Below are 22,987 nucleotides of genomic sequence, written 5' to 3'. Positions count from 1 at the left end.
CCCCAGGGAGTCACTGCTCCGGGCCTCAGGGAGTCACTGCTCCGGGCCCCAGGGAGTCACTACTCCGGGCCTCAGGGAGTCACTGCTCTGGGCAGCTCCAGGCCCCAGGGAGTCACTGCTCCGGGCCCCAGGGAGTCACTACTCCGGGCCTCAGGGAGTCACTGCTCTGGGCAGCTCCAGGCCCCAGGGAGTCACTGCTCCAGGCCCCAGGGAGTCACTGCTCCGGGCCTCAGGGAGTCACTGCTCTGGGCAGCTCCAGGCCCCAGGGAGTCACTGCTCCGGGCCTCAGGGAGTCACTGCTCTGGGCAGCTCCAGGCCCCAGGGAGTCACTGCTCCGGGCCTCAGGGAGTCACTGCTCCGGGCCCCAGGGAGTCACTGCTCCGGGCCCCAGGGAGTCACTGCTCCGGGCCTCAGGGAGTCACTGCTCTGGGCAGCTCCAGGCCCCAGGGAGTCACTGCTCCGGGCCCCAGGGAGTCACTGCTCCGGGCCTCAGGGAGTCATTGCTCTGGGCAGCTCCAGGCCCCAGGGAGTCACTGCTCCGGGCCCCAGGGAGTCACTGCTCCGGGCTGCCTGGGGGCTGGGCAGACGCGGCGGGGCAGGGATTGGCTGGGAGCTGCGGCTGAGCGGGGGCTGGCGTGGGAGCCGAGGTGCAGCCCTGCCCTTTCCCCTGCTGGCGGGACTCTCAGCAATGTTTGCCTTGGCAACAGGGTGAGCAAGAGCCGCCGAGCGCGTCGGCACCAGCCCGCTCCTGCGTGCGCCTGTCCCTGCCCTGCCCGGCAGCCTGCGGGCAGCGCCCGTGTGAGCGGAGCAGCCGGGCCGGGGCGCGCTGCCCCGCCGTGCGCGGTGCCAGCCCGGGGGCTCGCTGGACACGCCCTGGCCCGGCTCGGGCAGCTGGGGGCGCGGGGAAGACTCGGGCGCGCGGGCCGCTTGGAAACTCTGCGCTTTATTGTCTCTGGCAGCGGCTCCGCAGGCGGCGCGTGGCCGGGGCTGGCGCCGGGGAGGCGGGCGGGGCCCTGCTGCGGGCCGGGGGCCCAAGGGGGTTTAGCACCAGGAACGGGCCCCTCTGCCTGCACCTGCCCCATGTCTGACCAGAGCCCAGGCTGCAGTTCTGGGGGGCAGACCCCGCCGCAGGAGCCGGGACTGCTACCGGGGGGCCACACCGCAGCTTCAGTAGGGTAGGAACCCAGGGCCAGCCTCCTGGCAGGGGCACTAGGGGAGGGTGGGACGCTGGACGGGGGGGCACCCAGCAGGGGGGCCAGGGCAGGAGCGCAGGCTGGGGGGGCTCCCAGCAGGGGGTACTGGGGGGGCCAGGGCAGGAGCGCAGGCTGGGGGGGGCTCCCAGCAGGGACACCGGTGACACGGGTTGGTCCTTCCTGACGCAGGGGGTTCAGCGCTGGCTCCTGCAGTCCAGGGATTCGCTCCGTTTGCTTTGTTGCCTTCTATGTGGTTCTACTGGCCTCCGCTGTTCTGGAGTAACGGTGTGTGTGTGTGTGTGTGTGTGTGTGTGTGTGTGTGTGTGTGTGTGTGTGTGTGTGTGTGTGTGTGTGTGTGTGTGTGTGTGTGTGTGTGTGTGTGTGTGTGTGTGTGTGTGTGTGTGTGTCCCCTCCGCTGTTCTGGAGTAACGGTGTGTGTGTGTGTGTGTGTCCCCTCCGCTGTTCTGGAGTAACTGTGTGTGTGTGTGTGTGTGTGTGTGTGTGTGTGTGCGTGTGTCCCCTCCGCTGTTCTGGAGTAACGGTGTGTGTGTGTGTGTGTGTCCCCTCCGCTGTTCTGGAGTAACTGTGTGTGTGTGTGTGTGTGTGTGTGTGTGTGTGTGTGTCCCCTCCGCTGTTCTGGAGTAACTGTGTGTGTGTGTGTGTGTGTCCTCTGCTGTTCTGGAGTAACAGGGGTGTGTGTGTGTGTGCGTGTGTGTGTCCCCTCCGCTGTTCTGGAGTAACAGTGTGCGTGTGTGTGCGCGCGTGCGTGTGTGTGTCCCCTCCGCTGTTCTGGAGTAACTGTGTGTGTGTGTGTGTGTGTGTGTGTGTGTGTCCCCTCCGCTGTTCTGGAGTAACAGGGTGTGTGTGTGTGTGTGTGTGTGTGTGTGTGTGTGTGTGTCCCCTCCACTGTTCTGGAGTAACAGTGTGTGTGTGTGTGTGTGTGTGTGTGTGCTCTCCTGCGCCTCAGTTTCCCTGGGCACTGCAGCACTATCTGCATGAGGGGGGCTGGGTGTGACTTGCTGGGGGGTATGTTCAGCCGCTCACAGGCCTGAGGCCCAGGTGACAGCAGATTACACCTGGGGCGGGGAAGCAGGACAAAGGAGGGGGCGGGGCTGCCTGGGGGCTGGGAGTGGGAGTCAGTTTTCATCTGGCTCAGGGAGAGGGAAGCCGAGCTGGCTTGGGGGGCAGCGAGGGGGCAGGGCCCTGGCTCTGGGCCCCTCATTCCCCAGACGGGCCGGGCTGGCAGCTCCTGGTTCCTGTCACAAGTCTGGGCTACGCCGTGTCCCTGGGACCCACAGACCTTCTCTTCTACCTGCCGCCTGAGAGTCCCGCCTGGCTGCCAGTGGGGGGCAGGGCCCGGCGTCTCCCCCACACCCCATGACACCCTTGCACCCAAGCTATGGCTGCTGAGCTCAGACACTTCAGGGCCGGGTGGGGGCCCAGGCTAGCTCCTGGTGCAGGGGGCTGGGGGTGCCTCTGTCATCACCCTGAGTCATCTCCTGCAGCGCCGGGGTGGTTCCCAACTGCCCGCACGGGGCACAGTCTGGGGTGTCCACAGGGAGGTTTGCATAGCTCCTGGCGCCAGGCCCAGCAGACGGACATATGGACACAGCAGAGCCCTTTGTGCGGGACAAGTGGGGGATGGACAGAGCCTGCAGCAGAGCATGTGTACATGCACCTTCCCCCAAGGTACACATGCAGGTACACACACGCTGAGGTACACGCTGAGGTACACACGCACACGCTGAGGTACACACACGCTGAGGTACACGCTGAGGTACACACGCACACGCTGAGGTACACACACGCTGAGGTACACGCAGAGGTACACACGCACACTCTGAGGTACACACACGCTGAGGTACACGCAGAGGTACACACACACGCTGAGGTACACAGAGAGGTACACACACACACGCTGAGGTACACACAGGATACACCTCCTCCCTGAAGTACATACACAGGCACGTGCACCCCCCTAATGTATGCAAACAGGTACACACAGACCCACCCAGGTACACACCCAGGCACATGCACACCCGAGGTACACATGCAGCGACACACACACACACACACACACAAGTCTGTGATCCAGGTGCAGCTCCCTGAGCTACACACAAAGACATCCCCACCTATGGTGCTCACGCAGACAAATGCACATCCACCCAACGTACACACTGCGGGACACCCCCCCAGAGGTACAAGCGGCGGAGCGGGGGGGGTCTGCTCTGCGACCCGGGGTCCCCCTGCACTGGGCTGTGCTTCCCACTGAGGGTATGTCTACACTACCCTCCTAATTCGAAATAGGAGGGTAATGTAGGCATACCGCAATTGCAAATGAAGCCCGGGATTTGAATTTCCCGGGCTTCATTTGCATAAAGCCGGCCGGCGCCATTTTTAAATGCCGGCAGTTCGAACCCCGTGCTGCGCGGCTACACGCGGCACGGAGTAGCTAGTTCGGATTAGGCTTCTAATCCGAACTAGCTGTACTCCTCGTGGAATGAGGAATTGCGGTATGACTACATTACCCTCCTATTTCGGAATTAGGAGGGTAGTGTAGACATACCCTGACTCACCCACGTGTGGATTGGCCCGGACACCTGGGCCCAGCCGGAGGAGATAACGGGATTCCTGGGCGGAGGCTTCGAGTTGCTGGCTGGGGAACATGAAGGACTCAGCCTAAACAGGGCTGGAGGTCTAGGGGGCGATGGACCCACCCCGAGGGGGCTGAGGCTCCTGGCCCTGCCTCTGTACCCTCGTCCCGTCTGTGCTGGGCTGTGTCCTGGAGAGGCAGTAACCCCCGTTCTACCGGCTGGCGGAGTCTGTTCTCGCTGCAGGATTTGGGGGAACCCCGACTCGGCGTCACCGTACACATACAGATAACCCCCAAGGTGCACACAGGGACACACACACACCTGAGATACACCCACAGGGACACAAACATCTCAAGGTACACATGCAGGTACATCCTCAAGGACACACACACCTTGAAGTACACACGCAGGTAACCCCCCTGCGGTACATGTGCAGTTACCCTCCCAAAGGTACACATGCAGGGACACCCCCCCCCTCGAGGTACACACACAAGAACACACACACTCCTCCAGGTACACACGCAGGAACATGCACGCCCCTCCAGGTACACAGGCAGGGACATGCATGCCCCTCCAGGTACACATGAAGGTACACACACACGCCAGTTGAGGTACACACGCAGGGACACGCATGTCCACCAGGTACACATGCAGGTACAAACACGCACCCATTGAGGTACACACGCAGGTACACACACGCCCCTCCAGGTACACATGCAGGGACACACTTGCCTCTCCAGGTACACACACACGCCCATTGAGGTACACATGCAGGGACATGCACACACCTCCAGGTACACACGCAGGTACACACGCACACCCCTCCAGGTACACGCGCAGGGACACGCACACCCCTCCAGGTACACGCACAGGGACATGCACACCCCTCCAGGTACACACGCAGGGACACACACACACCCCTCCAGGTACACGCTCAGGGACATGCACACCCCTCCAGGTACACGCGCAGGGACACCCCCCCCCAGGTACACGCTCAGGGACATGCACACCCCTCTAGGTACACACGCAGGGACACACACACACCCCTCCAGGTACACGCTCAGGGACATGCACACCCCTCCAGGTACACACGCAGGGACACACACACCCCTCCAGGGACATGCTCAGGGACATGCACACCCCTCCAGGTACACGCGCAGGGACACACCCCCCCCCCCCAGGTACACGCTCAGGGACATGCACACCCCTCCAGGTACACGCGCAGGGACACCCCCCCCCCAGGTACACGCTCAGGGACATGCACACCCCTCCAGGTACACGCGCAGGGACACACACACCCCCCCCCAGGTACACGCGCAGGGACATGCACACCCCCCAGGTACACGCTCAGGGACATGCACACTCCTCCAGGTACACGCGCAGGGACACACACACACCCCCCAGGTACACGCGCAGGGACATGCACACCCCCCAGGTTCACGCTCAGGGACATGCACACCCCTCCAGGTACACGCGCAGGGACACACACACACCCCCCAGGTACACGCGCAGGGACACGCACACCCCCCAGGTACACGCGCAGGGACATGCACACTCCTCCAGGTACACGCGCAGGGACATGCACACCCCTCCAGGTACACGCGCAGGGACACCCCCCCCCAGGTTCACGCTCAGGGACATGCACACTCCTCCAGGTACACGCGCAGGGACACCCCCCCCCCAGGTTCACGCTCAGGGACATGCACACCCCTCCAGGTACACGCGCAGGGACATGCACACCCCTCCAGGTACACGCGCAGGGACACACACCCCCCCCCCAGGTACACGCGCAGGGACACACACACACCCCCCAGGTACACGCGCAGGGACATGCACACCCCCCAGGTTCACGCTCAGGGACATGCACACCCCTCCAGGTACACGCGCAGGGACACACACACACCCCCCAGGTACACGCGCAGGGACATGCACACCCCTCCAGGTACACGCGCAGGGACACACACACACCCCCCAGGTACACGCGCAGGGACATGCACACCCCTCCAGGTACACGCGCAGGGACACACACACAGCTCTCTGCTGCAGGGTCTGGCCTGGTTCTTCCATCCTCTCCAGCCCATGGCCCTGGGGCGAGCACACCTGAGCGGGGCAGGCGCTTGCCAGTCCGGGGGCAGGCAGGCGGTCTGCAGCTCTCAGGCAGGGGGGTCTTCGAGGGTCTCTGGAGGCAAGGCAGAGAGAAGGCCTGACCCACGAGCAGCGCTGGCCGCGGGCTGGGACGCCTGGTCTCCCAGGAAGTTCTCCTGGGCCAGGCTGCAGGCGTCCGGTTCTGGGCTCTCCCTGGGGCGCGCAGAGAAGCTCGGCTCAGCCCCGTCCGCCAGGAGGGAGCTGCGGGGCCGGGGGCACCGGTCTCCGGAGCGCGTCCGCCGCAGGACAGCCTGGGGGCAGAGACAGGTGGTTGCTCCCCATGTCGGCAGGGAGGGACCCGCTGCAGGCCTGGGCCGGGGGTACCCTGGGCACAGGCTGCCGTGGGTCCCCCTGCCCCCAGAGGTGCCTACCTTCCTGGCCAGTGGGCTGCTGGGGGCCGAGGCGCTGCTGTAGAGGCTGAGGCTGGAGTTGGAGCGGCTGGGAGACAGCCCTTTGGACAGGCTGCTGGCCCCGCAGGCGTCTGGCGACAGGTATTTCTCATTGATCTTCACGTTGGTGCGTCCCTTCACTGCTCGGGAGACAAGAGGTGAGCAGCAGGCAGGCAGGCCGGCCGCCTGGAGCCCATGGGCAGGGGCCTGCAGGCCTCCCCCGGGCTAGCTCTGGGCAGCAACAGCCGCGCAGATCATTTCTGGCAGCCAGCTCGCCTAGATTTGGGCTGCAGCGTTCACGAGCCAGCAAGGTCGAGGGGGTAGAATGCGGGGCTGGGAGCCAGGGATCCTGGGCTCTGTGCCTGGGGGGAGTGGGGTGTAGTGGTTAGAGCAGAGGGAATACAGGCGGGGCTGGGAGCCAGGGCTCCTGGGCTCGGTGCCTGGGGGGGAGTGGGGTGTAGTGGTTAGAGCAGAGGGAATACAGGCGGGGCTGGGAGCCAGGGCTCCTGGGCTCTGTGCCTGGGGGAGAGTGGGGTGTAGTGGTTAGAGCAGAGGGAATACAGGAGGGGCTGGGAGCCAGGGATCCTGGGCTCTGTGCCTGGGGGGGGGGCAGTGGGGTGTAGTGGTTAGAGCAGAGGGAATGCAGGAGGGGCTGGGAGCCAGGGCTCCTGGGCTCTGTGCCTGGGGGAGGAGTGGGGTGTAGTGGTTAGAGCAGAGGGAATACAGGAGGGGCTGGGAGCCAGGGATCCTGGGCTCTGTGCCTGGGGGGGAGTGGGGTGTAGTGGTTGGAGCAGAGGGAATACAGGCGGGGCTGGGAGCCAGGGCTCCTGGACTCTGTGCCTGGGGGGAGTGGGGTGTAGTGGTTAGAGCAGAGGGAATACAGGCGGGGCTGGGAGCCAGGGATCCTGGGCTCTGTGCCTGGGGGGGAGTGGGGTGTAGTGGTTGGAGCAGAGGGAATACAGGAGGGGCTGGGAGCCAGGGCTTCTGGGCTCTGTGCCTGGGGGGGGGGGGGAGTGGGGTGTAGTGGTTAGAGCAGAGGGAATACAGGAGGGGCTGGGAGCCAGGGCTCCTGGGCTCTGTGCCTGGGGGAGGAGTGGGGTGTAGTGGTTAGAGCAGAGGGAATACAGGCGGGGCTGGGAGCCAGGGCTCCTGGGCTCTGTGCCTGGGAAGGGAGTGGGGTGTAGTGGTTGGAGCAGAGGGAATACAGGAGGGGCTGGGAGCCAGGGCTCCTGGGCTCTGTGCCTGGGGGAGGAGTGGGGTGTAGTGGTTAGAGCAGAGGGAATACAGGAGGGGCTGGGAGCCAGGGCTCCTGGGCTCTGTGCCTGGGGGGGGGGGGCAGTGGGGTGTAGTGGTTAGAGCAGAGGGAATACAGGAGGGTCTGGGAGCCAGGGCTCCTGGGCTCTGTGCCTGGGAAGGGAGTGGGGTGTAGTGGTTGGAGCAGAGGGAATACAGGAGGGGCTGGGAGCCAGGGATCCTGGGCTCTGTGCCTGGGGGGGGGAGTGGGGTGTAGTGGTTGGAGCAGAGGGAATACAGGAGGGGCTGGGAGCCAGGGCTCCTGGGCTCTGTGCCTGGGGGGGGAGTGGTTGGAGCAGGGGGATTCCTGAGTTCTGTGCCTAGGATAGGAAGTGGGGCCTAGTGGTTAGAGTAGAGGGCATATGGAGCGGGGGAACTAGGAGTCCTGGGTTCTGTGCCACAGATTGGGTTAGGAAGTGATGGCTAATGGTTAGAGCTGGATGAAAGGGGAGCTGGGAGCCAGGAGTCCTGGGTTCTGTGCCACAGATTGGGTTAGGAAGTGATGGCTAATGGTTAGAGCTGGATGAAAGGGGAGCTGGGAGCCAGGAGTCCTGGGTTCTGTGCCACAGATTGGGTTAGGAAGTGATGGCTAATGGTTAGAGCTGGATGAAAGGGGAGCTGGGAGCCAGGAGTCCTGGGTTCTGTGCCAGGGAAGGGCGTGGAGCCTAGTGGTTAGAGCAGAGGCGGGGGCACTAGAGCTCCTTGGCTTGGTTGCTAGTTTGGCTACAGATGCCATGTGAGTTTGTGGAGGGGCAGCTGGGGTTCGTCAGCCCCCTGAGGTATCTGCCCCCCACTCGCTCCCTTCCCATCCTGCAGCTGGGGCGACCCCTGCAGGCTGGCACAGCAAAGGGCAGGCAGCTGCTCAGCCAGCCCCCTCCCCTGCTGCTCCCTGGGGGTTCAGTCCTGCAAGCAGGTCTGCTAGGCTGGGGTACGTCTACACTACAGCGCTAGTTCGAACTAACTTAGTTCGAATTAGTTAATTCGAACTAAGCTAGTTCGAACTAACGCATCTAGAACTAAAAACTAGTTCGAACTAGCGTTTTGCTAGTTCGAACTAGTAAGTCCACATTGAGTGGACTCTGAACAGGGCTTAATGATGGCCGGAAGCAGTGCCGGCAGGGCATAAAAGGAGGACTTAGAGCATGGAGATGCTGTCTCAGGCTAGCCGAGGGCTGCGCTTAAAGGGTCCCGACCCCCACCCCGGACACACAGTTCTAAGGGGTGCCCCGCTTGCAAAGAAGTTCTGGCTTGGAGTGCCCTGAGTGCCCACACTGGGCACATCACACCACTCGGCCATCAGCCCGGCTGCACTTGCCGCAGGCTGCCATCTGGGGAGAGGGAGTAATTGGGGGGCTGCAGGAGAGCTTCCACCCCCAGAAGCCCGCAGAGCCAGCCCAGTCCTCCCCATCGGGGGCTCGTACCCCATTCCTCCCTCACCTCCTTCCACTTGCCCTTCCCTAGCCCCCCTTCTTATTGATGTACAAAATAAAGATAACGTTTCTTCCAACATTGACTCTGTCTTTATTGAAAAAAACTGGGGGAGACTGGGAAAAGGAGGTGGGAGAGGGGAAGAGAAAGGCTGGGAGAGGGGAGGGCAACTAACATGATCAGGGGTTGGGAACAGGTCCCAGATGAAGAGAGGCTACAGAGACTGGGACTGTTCAGCTTAGAAAAGAGGAGACGGAGGGGGGACAGGATAGAGGTCTCTAAAAGCAGGGGTTGGGTGGAGAGGGTGCATTCAGAAAAGTTCTTCATGAGTTCCCATAAAGAAGGACTAGAGGACACCAAAGGAAAGGACTGGGTAGCAGGCTTGAAACTAGTAAGAGAAAGTTGTTGTTGTTGACAAAGCAAATAGTTAACCTGTGGAACTCCTTGCTGCAGGAGGCTGTGAAGGCTACAACTAGAACAGAGTTGAAAGGGAAGTGAGATCAAGTCATGGAGGTTGGGTCCATGGAGTCCTATTAGCCAGAGGGTAGGAGTGGTGTCCCTGCCCAAAGTTTGTGGAAGGCTGGAGAGGGATGGCACGAGACAAATGGCTTGGTCATTGTCTTCGGTCCATCCCCTCCAGGGTCCCTAGGGTTGGCCGCTGTCGGCAGACAGGCTACTGGGCTAGATGGACCTTTGGTCTGACCCAGGACGGCCATTGTAAGCTCAGGGCTCAGTGTCGGGGGTCTCAGTGGACCCCCTTGATTTTCATGCACACCTGTTCCTGGGTGGCCAGGCTGGCAGCTCTCCTGCCCTAGACGGCCACTTTCCTGTGCCTAGTGCGGAGATCGTGGACGAGGTCCACGATGTCCGCACTAGCCCAGGAAGGTGCCCGCCTCTTGCGGTCCAGGGCAAGCTCCCGGGAGCCGCCAGCCTGGTCCCGGCAAGAGGGGGTGGGCTGGGGGGCATCGGGTGGGTGGCTCTGTGCCGTGCCAGGTGCAGGGTCTGCTGGCTGGGTGCTGGCAGGCTTGCACCTGGCACGGGCACCGTAGCCAGCCCGTGCCCCTTTAAGGGGTCCGGGGCCGGGAGGGGGGCATAGAGTTTCCCTGGTGTTGGCCAGAGTGGCCACCAGGGAAACCTGGGGAGGGCTAGCCTCCCACTAGTTCGAACTAAAGGGCTACACAGCCCTTAGTTCGAACTAGCTAGTTCGAACTAGGCGTTAGTCCTCGTAAAATGAGGTTTACCTAGTTCGAACTAAGCGCTCCGCTAGTTCGATTCAAATTCGAACTAGCGAAGCGCTAGTGTAGCGCATAGGAAAGTTAGTTCGAACTAACGTCCGTTAGTTCGAACTAACTTTCTAGTGTAGACATACCCCTGGGGACTGGGCAGGACAAGCTGTGGGTTAGCAGTGGGGCAGGCGAGAGGCCCTGGGGCAGGTGAGGGTCTGGAGTGGGGCAGAGGGGCCGTGGGGCGGGCGAGGGTCTGGAGTGGGGCAGAGGGGCCGTGGAGCGGGCGAGGGTCTGGAGTGGGGCAGAGGGGCCGTGGAGCGGGCGAGGGTCTGGAGTGGGGCAGTGGGGCCGTGGAGCGGGCGAGGGTCTGGAGTGGGGTAGTGGGGCTGTGGGGCAGGCGAGGGGCCCTGGGGCAGGCGAGGGTCTGGAGTGGGGCAGTGGGGCCGTGGGGCAGGCGAGGGGCCCTGGGGCAGGCGAGGGTCTGGAGTGGGGCAGTGGGGCCGTGGGGCAGGCGAGGGGCCCTGGGGCAGGCGAGGGTCTGGAGTGGGGCAGTGGGGCCGTGGAGCGGGCGAGGGGCCCTGGGGCAGGCGAGGGTCTGGAGTGGGGCAGTGGGGCCATGGGGCGGGCGAGGGGCCCTGGGGCAGGCGAGGGTCTGGAGTGGGGCAGTGGGGCCGTGGGGCGGGCGAGAGTCTGGAGTGGGGCAGTGGGGCAGTGGGGCGGGCGAGGGGCCCTGGGGCAGGCGAGGGTCTGGAGTGGGGCAGTGGGGCAGTGGGGCGGGCGAGGGGCCCTGGGGCAGGCGAGGGTCTGGAGTGGGGCAGTGGGGCCGTGGAGCGGGCGAGGGTCTGGAGTGGGGCAGTGGGGTGGGCGAGGGTCTGGAGTGGGGCAGTGGGGCCGTGGGGCAGGCGAGGGGCTCTGGGGCAGGCGAGGGTCTGGAGTGGGGCAGTGGGGCCGTGAGGCAGGCGAGGGGCCCTGGGGCAGGCGAGGGTCTGGAGTGGGGCAGTGGGGCCGTGGAGCGGGCGAGGGGCCCTGGGGCAGGCGAGGGTCTGGAGTGGGGCAGTGGGGCCGTGGGGCAGGCGAGGGGCCCTGGGGCAGGCGAGGGTCTGGAGTGGGGCAGTGGGGCCGTGGAGCGGGCGAGGGGCCCTGGGGCAGGCGAGGGTCTGGAGTGGGGCAGTGGGGCCGTGGGGCGGGCAAGGGGCCCTGGGGCAGGCGAGGGTCTGGAGTGGGGCAGTGGGGCAGTGGGGCAGGCGAGGGGCCCTGGGGCAGGCGAGGGTCTGGAGTGGGGTAGTGGGGCTGTGGAGCGGGCGAGGGGCCCTGGGGCAGGCGAGGGTCTGGAGTGGGGCAGTGGGGCCGTGGGGCAGGCGAGGGTCTGGAGTGGGGCAGTGGGGCCGTGGGGCGGGCGAGGGGCCCTGGGGCAGGCGAGGGTCTCCCTGGGGGGCAGGGCTCCAGTGAGGAGGCTCCGGGCAGCTGAGCAGGGCTCTCTGTGCCCAGGGACTCCGCAGCCCCTCTGCTCCCTGGAGCTAGGGAGCCGGCCCACCCGGCCTGCTCCCCTACCTCTGCAGGGGTCGTTCTTCACCAGGAACTCGTCGAGCGCGATCCAGCCCCCGCCCACTCTCACCATCAGGGTGCTGCGCAGGATCCGCACCATGCGCAGCTGCTGCGACTCGCCGAACTGCAGGGCAGAGATGGGGCAGCCGGTGAGGCGCGGGACCCTGCAGCCGGCAGGGCAGAGCCGCTGCGGGCTCCCGGCAGAGGGGCCGGGCTCGGGGACAGGGCTGGCCATGCTCATGGGCCCAGGCGGCCGAGCCGGCAGAGCCACGCCAGGGTCCAGCCGTCCCGGCTCACCCAGGGCAGGTGGGAGCCGGGGGCTGGGCCTGGCACTTACCCGGTACCGGTTGGCGCTGATCTGCTCCACCTGGAAGCGCTTGGCACAGTTGCATTGGGCCACCTGCCGGTTGACCTGGAACAGCACACGGGTTAGGGCTGGGCCAGCAGGCCCTGGCTGGCAGCCTGGAGAGCCCTGGCGACAGCATCTGCCCTCCCACGCCCCCCGGAGCACCCACCTACAGGGGCCCGCGAGCTGCCCAGCCCTGGAGGGGCCCTCGCAGAGGCCAGCTCTAGCCGGCCCATGCCAGAGCCCCCACAGCCCAGCAGCCAGACGGGGCAGGTCGGCTGTGGCTGTCACCCGGTGTGACGCAGCGCGGGTGTTGTCCACTGTTGCAGTCCTGTGTTCACTCTGTTGTTATATTTACAGTGTGTGCGTGCGCCTCAGTTTCCCCTGGGCACTGCAGCACTAGTTGCATGGGGGGGGCTGGGTGTGACTCACTGGGGAGGCATGTCCTGTCCTGAGACCGGGGACAGCAGGAGGACAAAGGGCAGGTGGCGCTGACACCAGCTGGGCAGTAGGGCCTGGGGGATGGGTCAGTCTCCTCCGGGCTAGGAGGTGAGAAGGGGCTTAGGGCAGGAAAACGGTAGAAGGGCCCGGGCCCCCTTCTCCCCCAGAGGAATGAGGCTGCCTGCTCTGGGTCCCTGTGGAACATCGCTCCCGCGCTGCGCGTGTCCCTGGGAACCAATCAACCTGCTGTTCTACCTGCCGCCCGAGAGTCCTGTCTGGCTGCGGACGGGGGTGCAGGGCCGGGGACCCCCCCACATGCTGGGGCACCCCACACCTGGACCCGCTCCGCCCTGCCTCCATACCTGGGCCTGCTCTTTTCCACTCTAACGTCTGGAGTCGCCCCTCCCTGCCCCCTCATCTGAACCTGTGATGTTATTGGATTCTGGTGTGAACATACAAAATACTGTTGCAACCACTGTTCTAGGTTTGCACCAAATGTTGCACAAAGTGGGCCAAGTGAGGTGTCCATGGAAAGCAGATGGTTGTTTACTTTGCTCGTGTGCACGTGTCATTTCTGTGTGTGAAGTGATGAGTGTTGGCTCTGGACTTGTATTTCACAGGTTTGCTTCTGGGAGACAGCAACAGGCTTCCCTGCCCTCCCCCCCCCCCCACACGTGGAAGGGTGGCTAGTCAGTGACTAGCAGCACTTGATTGACAATGCACCTTGAGTGGTGTGAATCCACAGTTGCTGTGAATGTTCAGGCCAGCATGTGAGCCAGGGCGGCTGCGGAGGCTGTGTCTACACTTCAGTTCTTTTTCCGATTCTTTTTTTGGAAGAGGCTTCTCCGACATTTGGCCATCTACACGGGGCCAAACGAGGGGAAAACCTCCTCTTTCAGAAGAGCCCTTATTCCTCACAAAATGAGGAATACAGGGCTGCTGAAAGAACACGCCTGCTTTTTCAGAAACTGATCCAAAAAAGCGGACGCACTCCTGAACACGGCAGAGGTATCCCGGAAAAACTCTGTAGTGTAGACAAAGCCGGAGTCACGCTTGGACGGGTTGGAAAAGGGAGGGAGCATAGGCTATAATAGGAGAGAGGGGCAAAATCAAATCAGTATCTAAGGGTATGTCTACACTACCACCCTAGTTTGAACTCGGGTGGTAATGTAGGCAACCGGAGTTGCAAATGAAGCCTGGGATTTGAATTTCCTGGGATTCATTTGCATCTCGCCAGGCGCCACCATTTTTAAATGTCCGCTAGTTCGGACTCCGTGCCCACAGCTACATGCGGCATGAACTAGGTAGTTCGGACTAGGCTTCCTATTCCGAACTACCGGTACATTTCGTTCCACGAGGAGTAACGGTAGTTTGGAATAGGAAGCCTAGTCTGAACTACCTAGTCTGCGCCGTGTGTAGCCACGGGCATGGAGTCCGCACTAGCGGACATTTAAAAATGGCGGCGCCTGGCGAGATGCAAATGAAGCCCGGAAAATTCAAATCCCGGGCTTCATTTGCAACTCCGGTTGCCTACATTACCACCCGAGTTCAAACTAGGGTGGTAGTGTAGACATACCCTTAGATGTCTGTATAAAATGCAAGGAGCGTGAGGAACAGGCAGGAAGAACTTGAAGTGCTAATAAATAAACACAACTATGACAGTTGGTCTCACACAGACATGGTAGGATAATACACACGACAGGAATGTTGGTATAAAGGGTTCAGCTTGCTCACAAAGGAGAGGCGGGGAAAAACAGAGGTGGTGTTGCCTTATATATTACAAATGTACACACTTGAACTGAGATGGAGCTGGATGTAGGAGACAGATTTGTTGAGAATCTCTGGATTAGATTAAAAGGGATAAAGAAACAAGGATGATGTCATGCTACGGGGTCTACTACAGGCCATCTACCCAGGCAGAAGAGGTGGATGAGGCCACCTATAAAAAGGGGAATTAGAACAACCCAGGAAACTACAGACCAGTCAGTTTAACTTCTGTGTCAGGGAAGATAATGGAGCAAGTAATTAAGGAAATCATCTGCAAACACCTGGAAGAAAATAAGGTGACAGGTAACAGCCAGCATGGTCTAGTAAAGAACAAATCATGTCATACTAATCTGATTGCTTTCTTTGACAGGATAACAGTCTTGTGGATAAAGGAGAAGCAGTAGCTGTGGTATACCTAGACTTTAGTAAGGAGTTTGATACGGTCTCGCATGATCTTCTTATCAATAAACCAGGGAAATACAACGTAGACGGGGCTACTATAAGGTGGGTGCATAACTGGCTGGATAACTGTACTCAGAGTGCAGTTATTAATGGTTCACATGCTGAAAGGACAGAACAAGAGAAGTTCCACAGGGGTCTGTTGTGGGACGGTTTGGATGAAGGCATAGAGAGGATGCTTATTAAGTTTGCAGATGATCCCAAGCCAGGAGGATTGCGAGTGCTCTGGAGGACAGGGTCATAATTCAAAATGATCGGGACAAACTGGAGAAGGGGTCTGAGGTAAACAGGATGAAGATTAATAAGGACAAATGCAAAGTGCTCCACTTAGGAAGGAACAATCCATTTCACACACACAGAATGGGAAGTGACTGTCTAGGAAGCAGTACAGCAGAAAGGGATCTAGGGGTTATAGTGGACCACAAGCTGAATATTTCTCAGCAATGTGACACTGTTGCAAAAAAAGCAAATGTGATTCTGGGCTGCATTAACAGGAGTGTTGTGAGCAAGACACGAGAAGTCATTCTTCCGCTCTGCTCTGCACTGGTTAGGCCTCAGCTGGAGTCTTGTGTCCAGTTCTGGGCATCACATTTCAAGAAAGACGTGGAGAAACTGGAGAGGGTCCAGAGAAGAGCAACAAAAATGATGAAAGGTCTAGAGAACATGACCTATGAGGGGAGGCTGAAAGAACTGGGCTTGTGTAGTTTAGAAAAGAGAAGACTGAGAGGGGACATGAGAGCGGTTTTCAAGTATCTAAAAGGGTGTTACAAGGAGGGAGAAAACTTGTTCCCCTTGGCCTCTGAGGACAGGACAAGCAGCAATGGGCTTAAACTGCAGCAAGGGAGGTTCAGGTTGGACATTAGGAAAAAGTTCCTGCCTGTCAGGGTGGTCAGACACTGGAATAAATTGCCTAAGGAGGTTGTGGAATCTCCGTCCCTGGAGATATTGAAGAGCAGGTTGGACAGATGTCTATTAGGGTATGTCTACACTAGTTTGTTCTTTCGAGCTAGGTAAGCAAATGAGGGCAATTGGAGTTGCAAATGAATCCCGGGATTTAAATATCCCAGGCTTCATTTGCATGTTCTCGGGCGCCGCCATTTTTAAATCCCCCTTAGTCTGAACTCCGTGCCCACAGCTACATGCAGCATGGAGTAGGTAGTTCGAATTAGAGATCCTAATTCCAACTACCTACTCCGTGTCGTGTGAGGGCAGGGGCTGGACTTGATGATCTCGCAAGGTCTCTTCCAGGTCTAGTGTTCTATGTTTCTATGCTCAGCTGAATTGCTCATGTGACAAACTCCATCTTGGGAGGTACCTGCGCCCAGTGAAAAGAATGGGATTCCCTCCACATGGGGAAGGGGATAAAGAGGGCTCTGGGGGTCCCTCCATCTTTGTCTTTATTTTAGCTACTCACTTCTGGGGCACAGGGAACACTGGGGTGTGTGAGGGGAGGTGGGGGATGGGTTATCACCTCTCCCCTGTGTAAGGGAGGCTGGGGGGGCACAGGGAGCACTGGGGTGTGTGAGGGGAGGTGGGGGATGGGTTATCACCTCTCCCCTGTGTAAGGGGGGCTGGGGGGCACAGGGAACACTGGGGTGTCTGAGGGGAGGTGGGGGATGGGTTATCACCTCTCCCCTGTGTAAGGGAGGCTGGGGGGGCACAGGGAGCACTGGGGTGTGTGAGGGGAGGTGGGGGATGGGTTATAACCTCTCCCCTGTGTAAGGGGGGCTGGGGGGCACAGGGAACACTGGGGTGTCTGAGGGGAGGTGGGGGATGGGTTATCACCTCTCCCCTGTGTAAGGGAGGCTGGGGGGGCACAGGGAGCACTGGGGTGTCTGAGGGGAGGTGGGGGATGGGTTATCACCTCTCCCCTGTGTAAGGGTGGCTGGGGGGGCACAGGGAGCACTGGGGTGTCTGAGGGGAGGTGGGGGATGGGTTATAACCTCTCCCCTGTGTAAGGGGGGGCTGGGGGGCACAGGGAGCACTGAGGTGTCTGAGGGGAGGTGGGGGATGGGTTATAACCTCTCCCCTGTGTGAGGGGGGCTGGGGGGCACAGGGAGCACTGGGGTGTCTGAGGGGAGGTGGGGGATGGGTTATAACCTCTCCCCTGTGTAAGGGCGGCTGGGGGGGCACAGGGAACACTGGGGTGTCTGAGGGGAGGTGGGGGATGGGTTATCACCTCTCCCCTGTGTAAGGGGGGGCTGGAGGGGCACAGGGAGCACTGGGGTGTCTGAGGGGAGGTGGGGGATGGGTTATCACCTCTCCCCTGTGTAAGGGGGGGCTGGAGGGGCACAGGGAGCACTGGGGTGTCTGAGGGGAGGTGGGGGATGGGTTATCACCTCTCCCCTGTGTAAGGGGGGCTGGGGGGGCACAGGGAGCACTGGGGTGTCTGAGGGGAGGTGGGGGATGGGTTATCACCTCTCCCCTGTGTAAGGGGGCTGGGGGGCACAGGGAGCACTGGGGTGTCTGAGGGGAGGTGGGGGATGGGTTATCACCTCTCCCCTGTGTAAGGGGGCTGGGGGGCACAGGGAGCACTGGGGTGTCTGAGGGGATTGCTCGTGTGACTTTGCATTAGCCAGTGTGGCTGGTTTCGTGCCGTACGGGGAGGACCCCAGTCCTGGGCTGGAAGTAGCCCCGGCTCTGAGCAAGTCGCCCTGAACAGATTGTCTCAGGAGTGTCCCCGGAGCTCCCGCGTTGCCCCCGCCTGCCAGAGGCCTGGTGCCATGTGCACCCCGCTGACCGCTGGCCGAGGGAGGCACAGACGACCTGTCGTGGGGACTCCTGCCCGGTGACGCCAGCCCCGGCCCCTTCCACAGCCGCGCGTTAGCTGGGGAGAAGCGGAGGCCTTAGGAACGGCCTGGCAAAGCCAGTGTCTCCGGGGGGCTGGCCTGGCATACGGAGCGCCTGCGGCGTGGAACCGCCTGCGAGCGCCTGCTCCGGGCAAAGGCTCCATAGTGGGTGGTGGAGGAAGGGCCCCTGGATCCTGGGCGCTGAAGCCCGAGACATGCAGGCAGGAGTCAGGCTGCATTGCTCCTGGGGGGGGACTGCACGGGGGACTCAGGGCAGGGTGGAGTCTCCAGCGCTGATCAGGCTGAAGTCCTGTCACAGGCCCTGCTCTAGGGGCTGTCTGGGCTGCCCTCTGCCCTGCCTGGCGCCGCAATAGCCCAGGCCATGGCTCTGGCTCCCGCGCGCTGCCCATCCCCCTTGGCAGTAGCAGCCAGTGCTCGCCGCTCCAGCTCCCGGGCCCTCCCTGCCCCTGAGCCGCCGGTCCCGCGCTCTGGGTACCTCGGCCTGGATCTGGTCGGCGTCAGCGGCCCTCCGCAGCGGGTCCCGGCTGGGGTGCAGGGCGCTGACGAACTCACAGTAGTCGATGAAGCCGTCACCGTTCATGTCAAAGATACTGGCCACGGCGCTCATCTCCAGGACATTAGTGGGGAACTCTGGGGGGGAAGTGGGCAGTCAGAGAGCCCCTCCTGCCCCTGCAGCCGGGGCTCGGCAGGCCAGCCCCAACCCGAGGGAGAGATCCCCTTGTGCGGGACTCTGCCCCTGCGCCCGTGTGCTTGCACATTACTCTGTTCCTTGCACAAAGGTCGGACCCCACTAGTCCCCGAATGCCGGCCAGCGTTGCTCCCACCCGTGACCCCCAGCCACCGCATCGTCACCATGGGGACCAGGGGATGCATGGCGTACGCAGTTCGCAGCAGCCAGGCCAACCGGAGCGGGGCTCAGCACAGGTCGGGGAAGGGCGCGGGGCTCGGCACAGGTCAGGGAAAGGTGCGCGGCTCAGCACAGGTCGGGGAAGAGCGCGAGGCTACGCACAGGCCGGGGAAGGGTGCAGGGCTCCGCGCAGGTCGGGGAAGGGCGCGGGGCTCCGCGCAGGTCGGGGAAGGGCGCGGGGCTCCGCGCAGGTCGGGGAAGGGCGCGGGGCTCCGCGTAGGTCGGGGAAGGGCGCGGGGCTCCGCACAGGTCGGGGAAGGGCGCGGGGCTCCGCACAGGTCGGGGAAGGGCGCGGGGCTCAGCACAGGTCGGGGAAGGGCGCGGGGCTCCGCACAGGTCGGGGAAGGGCGCGGGGCTCCGCACAGGTCGGGGAAGGGGGCGGGGCTCGGCACAGGGCGGGGAAGGGCGCGGGGCTCCGCACAGGGCGGGGAAGGGCGCGGGGCTCCGCACAGGGAGGGGAAGGGCGCGGGGCTCCGCACAGGGAGGGGAAGGGCGCGGGGCTCGGCACAGGGAGGGGAAGGGCGCGGGGCTCCGCACAGGGAGGGGAAGGGCGCGGGGCTCGGCACAGGGAGGGGAAGGGCGCGGGGCTCGGCACAGGGAGGGGAAGGGCGCGGGGCTCGGCACAGGTCAGGGAAGGGCGCGGGGCTCCGCACAGGTCAGGGAAGGGCGCGGGGCTCCGCACAGGTCGGGGAAGGGCGCGGGGCTCCGCACAGGTCGGGGAAGGGCGCGGGGCTCAGCACAGGTCGGGGAAGGGCGCGGGGCTCCGCACAGGTCGGGGAAGGGCGCGGGGCTCAGCACAGGTCGGGGAAGGGCGCGGGGCTCCGCACAGGTCGGGGAAGGGCGCGGGGCTCAGCACAGGTCAGGGAAGGGCGCAGGGCTCCGCACAGGGCGGGGAAGGGCACGGGGGTCAGCACAGGTCGGGGAAGGGCGCGGGGCTCCGCACAGGGCGGGGAAGGGCGCGGGGCTCAGCACAGGTCGGGGAAGGGCGCGGGGCTCCGCACAGGTCGGGGAAGGGCGCGGGGCTCCGCACAGGTCGGGGAAGGGCGCGAGGCTCCGCACAGGTCGGGGAAGGGCGCGGGGGTCAGCACAGGTCGGGGAAGGGCGCGGGGCTCCGCACAGGGAGGGGAAGGGCGCGGGGCTCCGCACAGGGAGGGGAAGGGCGCGGGGCTCGGCACAGGGAGGGGAAGGGCGCGGGGCTCGGCACAGGGAGGGGAAGGGCGCGGGGCTCGGCACAGGTCAGGGAAGGGCGCGGGGCTCCGCACAGGTCAGGGAAGGGCGCGGGGCTCCGCACAGGTCGGGGAAGGGCGCGGGGCTCCGCACAGGTCGGGGAAGGGCGCGGGGCTCCGCACAGGTCGGGGAAGGGCGCGGGGCTCCGCACAGGTCGGGGAAGGGCGCGGGGCTCAGCACAGGTCGGGGAAGGGCGCGGGGCTCCGCACAGGTCGGGGAAGGGCGCGGGGCTCAGCACAGGTCAGGGAAGGGCGCGGGGCTCCGCACAGGGCGGGGAAGGGCACGGGGGTCAGCACAGGTCGGGGAAGGGCGCGGGGCTCCGCACAGGGCGGGGAAGGGCGCGGGGCTCCGCACAGGTCGGGGAAGGGCGCGGGGCTCCGCACAGGTCGGGGAAGGGCGCGAGGCTCCGCACAGGTCGGGGAAGGGCGCGGGGGTCAGCACAGGTCGGGGAAGGGCGCGGGGGTCAGCACAGGTCGGGGAAGGGCACGGGGCTCCGCACAGGTCGGGGAAGGGCGCGGGGCTCCGCACAGGGCGGGGAAGGGCGCGAGGCTCCGCACAGGTCGGGGAAGGGCGCGGGGGTCAGCACAGGTCGGGGAAGGGCGCGGGGCTCCGCACAGGTCGGGGAAGGGCACGGGGCTCCGCACAGGTCGGGGAAGGGCGCGGGGCTCCGCACAGGTCGGGGAAGGGCGCGGGGCTCTGCACAGGTCGGGGAAGGGCACGGGGCTCAGCACAGGTCGGGGAAGGGCGCGGGGCTCCGCACAGGTCGGGGAAGGGCGCGGGGCTCCGCACAGGTCGGGGAAGGGCGCGGGGCTCCGCACAGGCCAGGGAAGGGCGCGGGGCTCCGCACAGGTCGGGGAAGGGCGCGGGGCTCTGCACAGGTCGGGGAAGGGCACGGGGGTCAGCACAGGTCGGGGAAGGGCACGGGGCTCCGCACAGGTCGGGGAAGGGCACAGGGCTCCGCACAGGCCAGGGAAGGGCGCGAGGCTCCGCACAGGTCGGGGAAGGGCGCGGGGCTCTGCACAGGTCGGGGAAGGGCACGGGGCTCAGCACAGGTCGGGGAAGGGCACGGGGCTCCGCACAGGCCGGGGAAGGGCGCGGGGCTCCGCACAGGTCGGGGAAGGGCGCGGGGCTCTGCACAGGTCGGGGAAGGGCACGGGGGTCAGTACAGGTCGGGGAAGGGCGCGGGGCTCCGCACAGGTCGGGGAAGGGCACAGGGCTCCGCACAGGCCAGGGAAGGGCGCGAGGCTCCGCACAGGTCGGGGAAGGGCGCGGGGCTCTGCACAGGTCGGGGAAGGGCACGGGGCTCCGCACAGGGCGGGGAAGGGCGCGGGGCTCCGCACAGGTCGGGGAAGGGCACGGGGGTCAGCACAGGTCGGGGAAGGGCGCGGGGCTCCGCACAGGTCGGGGAAGGGCACAGGGCTCCGCACAGGCCAGGGAAGGGCGCGAGGCTCCGCACAGGTCGGGGAAGGGTGCGGGGCTCTGCACAGGTCGGGGAAGGGCACGGGGCTCCGCACAGGGCGGGGAAGGGCGCGAGGCTCCGCGTAGGTCGGGGAAGGGCGCGGGGCTCAGCACAGGTCGGGGAAGGGCACGGGGCTCCGCACAGGTCGGGGAAGGGCGCGGGGCTCCGCACAGGGCGGGGAAGGGCGCGAGGCTCCGCACAGGTCGGGGAAGGGCGCGGGGGTCAGCACAGGTCGGGGAAGGGCGCGGGGCTCCGCACAGGTCGGGGAAGGGCACGGGGCTCCGCACAGGCCAGGGAAGGGCGCGGGGCTCCGCACAGGTCGGGGAAGGGCGCGGGGCTCTGCACAGGTCGGGGAAGGGCACGGGGCTCAGCACAGGTCTGGGAAGGGCGCGGGGCTCAGCACAGGTCGGGGAAGGGCGCGGGGCTCCGCACAGGTCGGGGAAGGGCGCGAGGCTCCGCACAGGTCGGGGAAGGGCGCGGGGCTCCGCACAGGTCGGGGAAGGGCGCGAGGCTCCGCACAGGTCGGGGAAGGGCGCGGGGCCCCGCACAGGTCGGGGAAGGGCGCAGGGCTCCGCACAGGTCAGGGAAGGGCACGGGGGTCAGCACAGGTCGGGGAAGGGCGCGGGGCTCCGCACAGGTCGGGGAAGGGCACGGGGGTCAGCACAGGTCGGGGAAGGGCGCGGGGCTCCGCACAGGTCGGGGAAGGGCACGGGGGTCAGCACAGGTCGGGGAAGGGCGCGGGGCTCCGCACAGGTCGGGGAAGGGCACGGGGGTCAGCACAGGTCGGGGAAGGGCGCGGGGCTCCGCACAGGTCGGGGAAGGGCACGGGGGTCAGCACAGGTCGGGGAAGGGCGCGGGGCTCCGCACAGGTCGGGGAAGGGCACGGGGGTCAGCACAGGTCGGGGAAGGGCACGGGGGTCAGCACAGGTCGGGGAAGGGCGCGGGGCTCCGCACAGGTCGGGGAAGGGCGCGGGGCTCCGCACAGGTCGGGGAAGGGCGCATGGCTCCGCAGACGCCAGAGGGACCCCCCACTCTCGGCCCAACACCCCTGCTCACTGGAGGAGAGGACACTCTGGATAAACTCCTGCTGACTGATCCGCCCATCCTGGTCCCGGTCGATGCTTCGGAAAACATCCAGGACCCGGGATTTCCTGTGGCTGATCCACTCCATGTACCGCTTCCTCCAGACGCCGAAGTCAAAGTGCGCAAACTCCTCCACCTCAGAGACAGGGACACCAGGAATGAACTGGGGAGAGGGGCTTGGATGGGCAGGGGCGAGACAGAGCGAGCCCTGAACCCCACGGCAGCTGGGTGGGTCTGGCCGGGGGCGAAGCAGAGCGAGCCCTGCACCCTACGGTGGCTGGGTGGGTCTGGCCGGGGGCGAGGCAGAGCAATCCCTGCACCCCACGGCAGCTGGGTGGGTCTGGCCGGGGGCGAGACAGAGCGATCCCTGCACTCCACGGCGGCTGGGTGGGCCCAGCCGGGGGCGAGGACAGAGCGATCCCTGCACCTCCCGGCAGCTGGGTGGGTCTGGCCGGGGGCGAGGACAGAGTGAGCCCTGTACCCCATGGCAGCTGGGTGGGTCTGGCCGGGGGTGAGGACAGAGGGAGCCCTTGTGAGGTAGTGGGGGTGCCTTGCTAGGGCTGTGGCAACCTCTGCTGTCTGTAGCAAGACCCAGCAGGGAAGGGGGGAGTCATTATGCAAAGGTGGCTCCAAACTGGTCCGACCAGCCACCCCCCATGGAGAGGAACAAAGGAA

At 64.5% G+C, this 22,987-nt stretch overlaps 1 protein-coding gene across 4 annotated transcripts in view; it reads right to left on the bottom strand.

The window, feature by feature from the left end:
- Positions 1-924: 924 nt before the first annotated feature.
- Positions 925-22,987, bottom strand: part of LOC142825942 (microtubule-actin cross-linking factor 1, isoforms 6/7-like) — a 186,953-nt gene continuing 164,890 nt past the window's right edge. For all 4 annotated transcript variants that reach the window (XM_075918189.1, XM_075918188.1, XM_075918187.1 and 1 more), the window contains 6 exons: positions 22,286-22,448; positions 18,112-18,266; positions 12,151-12,225; positions 11,820-11,937; positions 6,304-6,461; positions 925-6,183 (listed from right to left, as the gene is read on the bottom strand). In XM_075918189.1, the coding sequence (XP_075774304.1) occupies positions 5,941-6,183; positions 6,304-6,461; positions 11,820-11,937; positions 12,151-12,225; positions 18,112-18,266; positions 22,286-22,448 (912 nt within the window). In that variant the 3' untranslated portion in view covers positions 925-5,940. The remainder of the gene's footprint in view (positions 6,184-6,303; positions 6,462-11,819; positions 11,938-12,150; positions 12,226-18,111; positions 18,267-22,285; positions 22,449-22,987) is intronic.

The sequence above is a fragment of the Pelodiscus sinensis genome, unplaced genomic scaffold, assembly GCF_049634645.1.
Source record: "Pelodiscus sinensis isolate JC-2024 unplaced genomic scaffold, ASM4963464v1 ctg119, whole genome shotgun sequence".
Lineage (NCBI taxonomy): Eukaryota > Metazoa > Chordata > Testudines > Trionychidae > Pelodiscus > Pelodiscus sinensis.
Note: the sequence above shows the minus strand (reverse complement) of the source record. Positions and strands in the feature narration are given on the sequence as shown.